The sequence below is a fragment of the Archocentrus centrarchus genome, chromosome 17 (assembly GCF_007364275.1).
Source record: "Archocentrus centrarchus isolate MPI-CPG fArcCen1 chromosome 17, fArcCen1, whole genome shotgun sequence".
NCBI lineage: Eukaryota > Metazoa > Chordata > Actinopteri > Cichliformes > Cichlidae > Archocentrus > Archocentrus centrarchus.
This window is the reverse complement of record NC_044362.1, coordinates 32,353,368-32,365,439: the sequence shown is the minus strand read 5'-3', so window position 1 is coordinate 32,365,439 and position 12,072 is coordinate 32,353,368. Positions and strand designations below refer to the sequence as shown.

The following is a 12,072-nucleotide window of genomic DNA, read 5'->3' as shown; positions in this document are numbered from 1 at the left end:
TAAACACTTAGCAGAAGGCTGAACCAGCAATGAAGGTATCTAGAAGCAGGGGATATTAGTTATTTAATGCCAGCTTATAAATATGGATGAATACTGTCAAAAAATTAGACAGATAATTAGAGATATTGAAAATAATGAATCAGTTGTTGGTAATATACTCAAATGGGAATTTGTTCAATTTAAGATCAGAGAATTTACTATAAATCGTTCAAATCTTCTTTTTCTTCTGTAAGCTTTATTCACCCTGAGCATTCCTATTTGGCTCATTAGTGCTACTGGTGTTTCAGCATGGAATTGCATCCACCTATAATTTGATCCTTGCTCTCGGACAAAGGACAGATGAGTGACAGGACAGGGGCACATCAGGGGGCCAATCAGATTTCAGATGGGGCCAATGCCCCTGTGGCCCCGCCCCTAGAACCGCCCCTGCTCAGGGAAATAAATGTACATATGGTAAGGGCAAACATATACCATGAGTATATTTAAAGCTTCATAAGAACTACTTGAAAATAAAAATAAAATAATAAATTGCAAAATACATAAATTATAAATAATAATAAAGGAAATGTTAATGGCCAGTTATCATGACTAATGCTAGGAAGAAAAGGGACCAAATTATTTACACCCCTGAATCCAGTCAGGCTAGCCTTGTTTCCTGAATATACAGGTGCTGGTCATAGAATTAGAATATTATGAAAAAGATGATTTATTGGAGTAATTCCATTCAAAAAGTGAAACTTGTGTATTATACTCATTCATTGCACACAGACTGATATATTTCAAATGTTTATTTCTTTTACTTTTGATGATTATAAGTGGCAACTAATGAAAACCCCAAATTCAGTATCTCAGAAAATTAGAATACGACTTCAGACAAATACAAAAAAAGGATTTTTAGAAATGTTTGCCAGCTGAAACCTATGAAGATAAAAAGTATGGGCATTTACAGCACTCAATACTTAGTTGGGGCTACTTTTGCCTAATTTTCGAATTTTATGACCAGCACCTGTATAAATCTCCTACCCCCCCAGCAGAGAATCCCCATTACGCAGCCCTTGAAGGTTAACCGACAAAGCTGATGAGCACTTTCTGCGACTGGGGCTTTACCTTCGGTCGAGCCGGTTAAAGCAAACCAGTGTTGAATTTAGGCTGCAGGAGACCTCTCTGGCATTCGCTGTCAAGCCCCTTACCCATGATGGCAGCAAGCAAGTGGGTGTGACCTTTGAAATGTGACAACAGGCATGTTGTGCTGGGATTGGATTGAGGGATTATGCGTATCGGCCACCATCAGCCAGAGTGCTGCATGTGGAAACGGGAGCGCCGTCTCCCACGGTCCCAACTCATACTTACCTGGCAGGGGCGATACCATGATCAAGAAGGTAGTTCACCCAGGGTGAAGCTCAGCCATTACACTGTTCGTTGTGCTGACCCCTGTGAATTCCCCCAATGCGGGAATCTCAACTGCATACTTTGTGGTAGTGGGGGACTGCGTTCGTGCTCTCCCCTCACTCATGCATTCCCTGCTTTTCTTGCTGAGCCCTGTCAACATCTGGCATGTGCACCTCAGCTTCAAGTCAGAAGTTGAAGCTGTGAAGAGTGCCATCAAGGCCAGAGACCCAATCACAGAGTTCTTCAACTCCAGGCCTCGAGAGCCGGTGTCCTGCAGGTTTTAGATGTGTCTCTGCTTCAGCACACCTGAGTCAAATATACAAGTCATTAGCAGGACTTGACTGCATACTGAGGAGGTAATTCAGCCATTTGATTCAGGTTTGTTGGATCAGGGACACATCTAAAAGCTGCAGGACACCGGACCTCGAGGCCTGGAGTTGAAGAGCCCTGCCCTATCAGATGATGCTCATTCAAAGTGAATTAGCACTAAAAGGCACAAGAGATTAAAGCTGCATAAGATCTGGTGTTTTAGCGCTCCGAGGCGGGCAAAGAAACATTTGAATTCAACTTAAGGATTTGAGTGCTGAGTGCTGCTGCTCATTTCAAAGGTGACGGCTGCAACTTCTGAAACTGGATACATGTAAACATTCACGGTTACCATCCCACGGCGGAGACACGGAAATTGCTTCACTTGTTGGGCAAACTAAAATCGATTGCACTGATTGGTTAGGTATTCTTGATTTGTCTCCTCTCTTGTAGTACCTGCATTTCCAGCAGTGCAAAACAGACTAACCACCAGACTAGAATCAAGTACAAAAGCATCAATGTTTTCTGAACAATGAACGCAAGCCCTGTGATAATTCCACGCACAGCGTGGGCTTCATTCAGTGGTTTTAGGGCTTCAGAAATTGCACATATAAAACTCCTACCCCCCCCCCCCCCCCCCCCCCCCCCCCCCCCCCCCCCCCCCCCCAGTAGAGAATCTACATTGCTCAGCCCATGAAGCTTAACAGACAAAGCTGATGAACAGTTTCTGTATAACATAATAAAGAAATACAATCAAACCTATAAACTAAACTGTTTTTTTCTAAAGTTATATTTATTTCTGCTTGTGTGATTGTCAGTGCCATAAGGACTGTGGGAGGCTAATTGATTCCCAATTTAGGCATTCATTAATTCCACAGTTCACAGTTAGTGTAACACATAGTGTAACATTTTATTAAAGTTTACAAATCAGGAATACAGCACTGCAAGATTCACAATCAGTGCTTTTACAAAATCAATTACATAGTGACTAAAAGTTTTACATCCAAGTCATCTTTCTGGAAAAACAATCAAACAAAAATTTTGAACACTAATGTCTTAAATTATAGATATATATGGTATGATATGACATCATTTTTACAGAGTAGAAACTTTTTAAAAAATATATTTTTTATGTTATTGGGTTGGCTTTGGCAGATTCTACAATTTGGGATGTTTTCCACCCCTGACATTTTTGCTCCTGCCTCTGAGGGGTAAGGATCAGCTTATGCTTATCCTGGAGGCCTGTCTTTAGTGTCTTGTGTGCTAATGGAGGGCGTTATGGCCACTGTAGAAGAGACTGATGAAGGAGGGCCAGTATTTCCAGGGACCATCTGATTGCAGGGTTTTATTGGCAGTACAGAGGGCCCAACAGTCTCAGATGTTGCTGTGGAAGCAGCCAGTGAAGGCACAGGCCCAGTGATGGTAAAGGTTGCGGTCATTTTTTTAAAGTGGTAGTAGTGGCACAGGTGGAAGAGGTGGCTGAGGCAGTGTGCAGAGGAGATGGAGGTGATCTTGGCTATGGTGGATGGTTGTTTTGTTGCATGCAGATTGAGCATCCTTTCTTGCTGACAGATGAAGTTCCACACAGTCTTGATGTTAATTTCAGGGAGAGAAATGTCAGCTTTACAGAGAACTCGATCTTCCTCCAGATTCTGGTGCTGCTCGTAGGTCTTTAAAACAGAGTTTTTCTGATGCGAGAGCCCTGAGGTGAGCGCAACCACAAAAGTTTAACAAGAGTGTACCTGAACCTGTTGCTCTGAACACTGATGGCATGTTGTGCTGGTGCATAACACTTGGCCATCTTTACCTTCTGTATTAGAGCAGCATCAATGAGGTCATCTTTTTTTAGTGTGGCAGAGGCTGTTGGAGTTATTTTTACTTTTTGTATTAAAATGTTGAGTTAATTTTTTCTAAGGTTAAGTTTATGGTTTATTTTCTTTTGGTAAATTTTAGTTCACTTTTTGGGTTTATGGCTGAGCAGGTGTGCACTTAATCTATATAAGTAGGTCAAGTGGGAGGGGTCAGCAGGCATCGGGTCATATGTTTTTTGATTTTTTTACCAGGTGACAGAGAGGCTGCAGACTAAAGTGTTTACGTCTGTAAGTTTGCTGCATTATGGAGAATAAACCGACCCAAATGCACTTTGGTATGGACTTTGTATTATTTTTGAGATTTTTGACCTGCGTAAGATCCAGTACTGAGATGCCTCAGTGGCCATTTAATTTGTTGGTTTTTGGTGTGGACAAATAGAGGGTGTTGCCCAGTGGTTCGGGTACAGCTGGTTAAACCTTTGTGGCTGCTTGTCATGCTCCTCCACTGTATTCCAGGCTTTGAGCACATTGTTCCTGCTGTGTTTCATCTTCTGTTATTCAGTTCACCTGTGTCTCCTTCTCCCCAGCTCTCTCTACTTCCTCTCATTGCCCCGCTGTGTGTATGTGTCCCTTGTTCTTTGTTGGACTATCTGTTCATCTGCCCTGAGTGGTTATTAGGGTTAGTGTGTGTTTGCCTAAGTTTCAGTTAGTCTTTTACTTTTTTTTTTTTTGTACTTCTACCATCAGCCTAATAAACGGCTCACTTTTTGTTAAACTCCACCTGGTTTCACAAGTATTCATTTGGGTCTTGCTCACTACAGCTGGTCTTTAATGTCTGCAGACCTTGACACAGCCTGAATCAACTGTTAAACAAAGGTATGGGATTCTTACATGAACTGTCATCACCTAATCCTGTTGAACACTGCAAATATATTGATGTAATATACATTGCGCACATGGTAAATTGTTTTAAATGGTTCATATAGTACCAAATATTACTATTACACTGTACTAAGCACATGGTTTAATATTTTAATGATGAGCTATATACTGATAAAATTACCAGAACAATATCAATTTTAATAATATAACACATTTTTTAGATGTCATATTTTGAACAATATAAATATGTAAAATCATTGAAGGGTCTTTACCTTACAATTTAAAAACACCTTGAGGCAACTCTTTGTTGTGATTTGGCACTATATAAATAAAATTGAAATGAATTGAATTAAAATATAGAATATGTTAAATTATATAAATGTATTGCAATATTTAAACTGAATTATAGATACAGAAGATTTAATACCAAACTGGTTGCTTCATAAACTGTCTCATGACATGATGATCCTGACCCAAACTTTGTCGTCTCATCAGCACATAGAGCTGCTGCGCTATTTCTATAAGTCGATCAATATTCAGCTGCACCAGGAAGATTAAAAATTTGTGCTGACCTTTAAAATAAGTAGCGTTACAAACACAGAAAATGCACAAACTGAATGAAAATGAATGTAGCATGCACACACGAAACATCAACAAATGTGCGCACAGTGAATACAGTCATAAGGTTGCTGTTTGGTGCTCAACTGAACTGTGAAATCTACAAATATATAAGATTGTGGGGTTGATATCAAATATTTGCATAACTATAAAGATGTTGGCACACACAGTGCACTAGGCATCAAGTTTGGTCCACTCATCTACAAGGAAATAGGGAGTATGCAGGTTGCAGTCATTAAAATATGATTTTTCTTCCACTTTTGATGCTTTGATACAGCTTGTCATGATTTATGACACAATGCACTTCATTATGAAGGGTTTGATCAGCCTACAAACATGGCAGAATGTAAATCAAACTGAGCTGAGCTGCTTTAACCTCCTCTACATCCCTGTTAGCAGGATGAAGGCGCCCTCTTGTGTTGAGCATCGGTTTTAAGATTTCAGTTGTTAACCTGCAGGAAGACATGGAAAACCTTCACTGAGCCTTCACCATCTTCAACATCAGCAAAGAGAGGTTTAAATATATGTAACATCACACTGACTCTGCATTCAAGGACCATGGGAGAGAATACAAATCTCCTAAAACACTCCAATGTGTGAAAACGTGAAATTGTCACGCAGGGCCGCTGCGCAGGCAGGAAGGAGGACATCAGTATGCAGACTCAGGACAGGTGTAGTATTCTTACACACGTTTATTTACACCAAACGGTATCGACAAAAACATGAACTCTTCTTTGCATATACTCAACGGGGAGAGACGTGAAGCTAACAAGACTTGACTAACTCAGAGAAGTATGCAGAACAGCGGACAACAACCATCTTCTTCAACAACAACAACAATGACACAACAACAAGCATGGAAAACAATGGGCTTAAATATACCACGAGAGGGGTGGGAACACAGGTGAATCATATTACACAGGTGAGACAAGAGGAAGCAGAACAGGGCATGACAGAACTGACGACTTATCAAAATAAAACAGGAAGAACTCTAACATAGTACACACTGGCTTGACACCCGGAGACACTGACAGAGGGACAACAGGAAAGGAACACAGGGAGACAGAAACAGAGACCCCACAACAAAACAGAACCACACAAAACACAAAACACTGGGCCACCGGCCCAGGACCATGACAGAAATACTTTAAACTTAGCTGGATTAATAAATCTTAAAATCTTTAGTATTTAAGAGCTAAAAAAAACTCTTAAACAAAATTAACAACTAAGCAGTTTCTTTCCAAATGTACAAAGTGATGAGAACAAAACATGTGTGATAAAGGAAGCTCTGCTGATTTCTCTGTTAAGGCCCATGAAGTAGAAGAGAAACAACAACATACAAATACATCAATACAAATATTCAGCAAACATTTAGAGCACAGAGAAGTTTACATTTTCATGTGGAGAAATGTTTTTGTAAATCAAAATCATCATGAGCAGTGATCGCCTCCATGGCTAAACAGACACAGGAAAGAGCTCCACCTAAAAACTCCAAAACATCAAGAGAACAACTAGAAGATGTCAAGGTACCACCCATAATGTTTGACTGACAGCTGATCTCTGTGCAGTGCAGAAATGCCACAACAATGAGAAAATAACATGAAACTAAAATACAGATTTAAACCCACAACAATATGAAAGACTTCAGTCTATTTCAGCTTAATGAACTCAGCAGAGTCTCCATAAGAATAACAAAGCCAAAGTCCAGCATAGAGCGGCTGAGTGAATGTGGTCTGGACTCTGTGGAGCAGAGTCATGGTTTCAGAGATGCTGTAGAAGGACAGAATACCTGCTCTGTGATCCAGGTACACTCCTACTCTGGAGGACCGAGGACCTGAGACAGGAGTTTCAATGTTGTTGAACCAAAATGTAAAACTGTTGTTGTTACAATTTAATGCCCAAGATTTGTCATTACATCCAAATATACATTCAATCCCTGCTCTGCTGATATTCTTGTCTGTGACTGCTACATAAACTCCTCCTCCTCTCCTCTCCACCTCCCAGTAACAACGTCTAGTCAGACTCTCTCTGCTCAGGACCTGACGCCTTCCAGTGAATCTGTCTGGATGATCAGAATAAGACTGTATTTGTTTCATTAATGTTACTTTTCTATTCCCCTCTGATAATAACAGCTGTGTGTGTGCTGTGTTTGGATCCAGTGTAAGTTCACATGAATATTTTAAGAATTCAGCTCTGGTCTTTGGCTCTGGTGGATCTGACAGTAAAACATCCACTTCAGTGACTGTCAGTGAGATGTTTGTCCATCCCTCTCTCAGGATGTCCTGTAGTTTCTCTCTGAGCTCTGACACAGCTGCTGTCACATCCTCAAAGTATCTCAGAGGACGGATCTTGATGCTGGATGAGTGTGTAGACTCACTGAGTGCTGACAGTGAGGGGTAGTTGTGTAGAAACTGGATGTGATCCTCTGTGTGTGAGAGCTGCTTCAGCTCAGCGTCTTTCCTCTTCAGCTCAGTGATCTCCTGCTCCAGCTTCTCCTGAAGCTCTTTGACTCGACTCACTTCAGTTTCCTGCTGGGATCTGATCTGCTGCTTCACATCAGAGCTTCTTTTCTGGATCACACGGATCAGCTCAGTGAAGATCTTCTCACTGTGCTCCACTGTTTTATCAGCAGACTGATTGATGGCCTCCACCTCCTGTTGAAGCAGCTTCACATCTTTCTCTCTGTCCTGGATTCTCTGCTGGATGTTTAGTCGACTCACCTCGAGCTCTCTCTGCCTCTCAGTCCTTTCTGCTGCAGCTGAGACTGTGTGGTGGCCTTTATGTTCATCCACAGGGCAGAGATTACACATACTCTGCTGATCAGTACGGCAGAACATCTTCATCACCTCATCATGACGAGAGCAGATGTTCTCCTGGAGCTTCTTGGAGGGCTCCACCAGCTTGTGTTTCTTTAATGGAGGTGAATCATAATGAGGCTGAAGGTGTTTCTCACAGTAAGATGCCAGACAGACCAAACAGGACTTCACTGCCTTCATTTTTCTCCCAGTGCAGACATCACAGGCCACATCTTCAGGTCCAGCATAGCAGTGATCAGCAGGAGCAGCTTGGAGTCCAGTCTTCTTCAGCTGCTCCACTAAAACTGCTAACATGGTGCTTTTCACCAGGACAGGCCTTGGTGTGAAGGTCTGTCTGCACTGAGGGCAGCTGCAGAGTTTCTCCTCCTCTTCATCCCAGAAGCCTTTAATACAGTTCATGCAGTAGCTGTGTCCACAGGGAATAGTCACCGGATCCTTCAGTAGATCCCAACAGATCGAACAAGAGAAGGTTTCTCGGTCCAGCTGAACTCCTTTCTGCTCCATTTCTCCTCTCAGTGTCAGTGACTGTGTGAGTTTCACCTCCTGATAACTGAAACTAGTCTGAGCTCTGATCTAAACAACATGAGTGTTTGCAGTGAATGGGACCTGTCAGCTCTTACATGTCACCACATGTTGGTTACACCCATCCTCAAAGTGCAGATCTGAAGGTGAGGGAACAAGGAGACATGTGGGTAGAGAGGAGGTGCTGAGTTAGAGAGCAGGAAGCAGAGGGAGGGTTATCAGGGTGGGACTCATTCCAGGAAGAGGAGCGAGAGTGTGTGTAACTGTTTCTACAACAGAGAGTGTTTTATTAACTGTTTTCCAGTTTATGCAAATGTATTAACAGTTAAATAAACTAAAATATAATTATAAAACCCAAATAAGCACAACAACATTTTGCTTTGAATTAAAACTAAAACATATTTAGAAAAATTATAAAATGAACTGTGAAACAAATATTAGGGTAAAAAAATATTGTTTTAAATTAAATAAAATAGAATCCTCACATTAAAAGTATAATTAAAACAAATCATTAAATAAAAAGTCTACAAACAGCCTGACAACATCCAGAGCCTTTAGCGGCTCAGAGCAAATCTCTCCCACCCCAACAGAGAGTTTAACTCCCTCAGTGACCCCAGCCACAGTGATGGGCAGGTCTCCCTCCTTGTCTCCAGGCTCTGCTTCTTCAACTAAAGCGACATCACAGAACACTCTGATGTTTTATATTGCAGAGATGACGCCTCACAAGAAGTTTTAAAGAACTCTTTATTTGACTTTAAAACACATAACCAGCACTGACATACTGTGACTCTACAGGACAGGCACATCCTGAAGTTTGATCTTCATGAAAATCAACATCAACAACAAAGTGTTTGACTCCTGTTTCACCTACAGCTTTGACCCCCGTGTAGTAAAAACTCTCCACTGAACAACAGAAACGTGAAAAGCATCATGTGACACAAAAACATGTTTTTATTGGCTTTTTTGTGTCAGCTCCACAGCTCAACATGGTACAAATATCACATCAAAAAATGTTTAACCTTCATTCTAAGTTTTAAATGGAATCAGGAAAACCTGGAATCAGGGCTGTGACACATCATCTGCAATAATACTGCTATATTTTTTTACATTATATGAAAGTGTCCTATTACAATAGCAATGATATAACAACATGATGTTCAGGTGATGCTCTGATACAGTTTACCATGATTTATAACACAATGTACTTCATTATAAATGGTTTGATCAGCCTAAAAACACGACATAATGTAAAACATGCTGAGCTGAGCTGCTTTAACCTCCTTTAGACATGGAAAACCTTCACTGAGCCTCCAGCAGCTTCAACAACATCAGCAAAGAGAGGTTTAAAAAAAATATCAAGAGAACAACTAGAAGATGTCAAGGTACCACCCATAATGTTTGACTGACAGCTGATCTCTGTGCAGTGCAGAAATGCCACAACAATGATGGAGAGAAAATAACATGAAACTAAAATACAGATTTACACCCACAACCATATGAAAGACTTCAGTCTATTTCAGTTTAATGAACTCAGCAGAGTCTCCATAAGAATAACAAAGCCAAAGTCCAGCATAGAGCGGCTGAGTGAATGTGGTCTGGACTCTGTGGAGCAGAGTCATGGTTTCAGAGATGCTGTAGAAGGACAGAATACCTGCTCTGTGATCCAGGTACACTCCTACTCTGGAGGACCGAGGACCTGAGACAGGAGTTTGGATTTTATTATACCAAAATGTGTAATTATTTTGGGAACAGTCTAATGCCCAAGATTTGTCATTATGTCCAAACCAACATTCAGTCTCTGCTCTGCTGATATTCTTGTATGCAACTGCTACAATAACTCCTCCTCCTCTCCTCTCCACCTCCCAGTAACAACGTCCAGTCAGACTCTCTCTGCTCAGGACCTGCCACCATCCAGTGAATCTGTCTGGATGATCAGAATAAGACTGTTGTTTTGTTGATGTTACTTTTCTGTTCCCCTCTGATAGTAAGAGATATGTGTGTGCTGTGTTTGGATCCAGTGTGATTTCACGTGAATATTTTAAGAATTCAGCTCTGGTCTTTGGCTCTGGTGGATCTGACAGTAAAACATCCACTTCAGTGACTGTCAGTGAGATGTTTGTCCGTTCCTCTCTCAGGATGTCCTGTAGTTTCTCTCTGAGCTCTGACACAGCTGCTGTCACATCCTCAAAGTAGCTCAGAGGACGGATATTGATGCTGGATGAGTGTGTAGACTCACTGAGTGCTGACAGTGAGGGGTAGTTGTGTAGACACTGGTTGTGATCCTCTGTGTGTGAGAGCTGCTTCAGCTCAGCATCTTTCCTCTTCAGCTCAGTGATCTCCTGCTCCAGCTTCTCCTGAAGCTCTTTGACTCGACTCACTTCAGTTTCCTGCTGGGATCTGATCTGCTGCTTCACATCAGAGCTTCTTTTCTGGATCACACGGATCAGCTCAGTGAAGATCTTCTCACTGTGCTCCACTGTTTTATCAGCAGACTGATTGATGGCCTCCACCTCCTGTTGAAGCAGCTTCACATCTTTCTCTCTGTCCTGGATTCTCTGCTGGATGTTTAGTCGACTCACCTCGAGCTCTCTCTGCCTCTCAGTCCTTTCTGCTGCAGCTGAGACTGTGTGGTGGCCTTTATGTTCATCCACAGGGCAGAGATAACAGATACTCTGCTGATCAGTACGGCAGAACATCTTCATCACCTCATCATGACGAGAGCAGATGTTCTCCTGGAGCTTCTTGGAGGGCTCCACCAGCTTGTGTTTCATGAATGGAGGCGAATCATAATGAGGCTGAAGGTGTTTCTCACAGTAAGATGCAAAACACACCAAACAGGACTTCACTGCCTTCATTTTACTCCCAGTGCAGACATCACAGGCCACATCTTCAGGTGCAGCATAGCAGTGATCAGCAGGAGCAGCTTGGAGTCCAGTCTTCTTCAGCTCCTCCACTAAATCTGCTAACATGGTGTTTTTCTCCAGGACAGGTCTCACTTTGAAATTCTTCCTCCATTGAGAGTAGCTGTAGATCTTCTTCTCCTCCTCTTCATCCCAGAAGCCTTTAATACAGTTCATGCAGTAGCTGTGTCCACAGGGAATAGTCACCGGATCCTTCAGTAGATCCAAACAGGCTGAACAAGAGAAGGTTTCTCGGTCCATTTGATTATCTTGCTGCACTAATTCCCCTTTCCTCAGTGACTATCACATAGTTTCACTTTCCATGAGCAGAAACAACCTCTGTGCCCTGAAGGGAACACAATCTCTTTTTCACCTCTCACTACTCACCCTTATACAGAGAATCAGAGAAGGGGAAGTATTAAGAAAGCATCCTGAGAGTGTAACAAAGAGCTTGTTACATCAGACAGGATGTGTTATGGTTGATTTACTGAATATAGAAAGAACTATGATGCCGTTAAACTGGATTTTCTACACTCAGAAGTATGACTTTTAGCTCTCAACAACTGAACTGAATTGGATCTCTTATCCAGGAGGCTTCTTCATTTCTGAGGATCTGGTGGTAGGATTTTATCTCTGACTATTCTTTGCTGAGAGAAATTTTCTTGCTGCACGATCTACTTTCTCCTGAGATTTACTTGAGAAACAAATGTCCTGATATATACCTTCAAAATTTGCTGGCATGAAATTCAAAAAACAGCCCAAAGCATGACACTATCACTATGTTTCACAGATGGGATGAAGTTCTTACATGCAGTGACAAACATATGT

General features: G+C 41.7%; 2 protein-coding genes and 1 non-coding gene across 3 annotated transcripts; 1 reads left to right on the top strand and 2 right to left on the bottom strand.

Annotated features, from left to right (window-relative positions):
- Positions 1 to 1,342: 1,342 nt before the first annotated feature.
- On the top strand, positions 1,343 to 1,507 carry LOC115796517 (U1 spliceosomal RNA). Its single transcript, XR_004021309.1, has one exon. It is a non-coding gene; the product is annotated as a U1 spliceosomal RNA (small nuclear RNA).
- Positions 1,508 to 5,731: 4,224 nt separating this feature from the next.
- Positions 5,732 to 8,395, bottom strand: LOC115795853 (tripartite motif-containing protein 16-like). The gene has a single exon (XM_030751971.1). The coding sequence runs from the start codon at positions 8,324 to 8,326 to the stop codon at positions 6,656 to 6,658; it is 1,671 nt and encodes a 556-aa protein (XP_030607831.1). The 5' UTR covers positions 8,327 to 8,395; the 3' UTR covers positions 5,732 to 6,655.
- A 1,460-nt stretch (positions 8,396 to 9,855) lies between these two features.
- Positions 9,856 to 11,535, bottom strand: LOC115795863 (tripartite motif-containing protein 16-like). The gene has a single exon (XM_030751988.1). It carries the CDS (start codon positions 11,503 to 11,505, stop codon positions 9,856 to 9,858), a length of 1,650 nt encoding a protein of 549 aa, XP_030607848.1. The 5' UTR covers positions 11,506 to 11,535.
- Between the last annotated feature and the right edge of the window lie 537 nt (positions 11,536 to 12,072).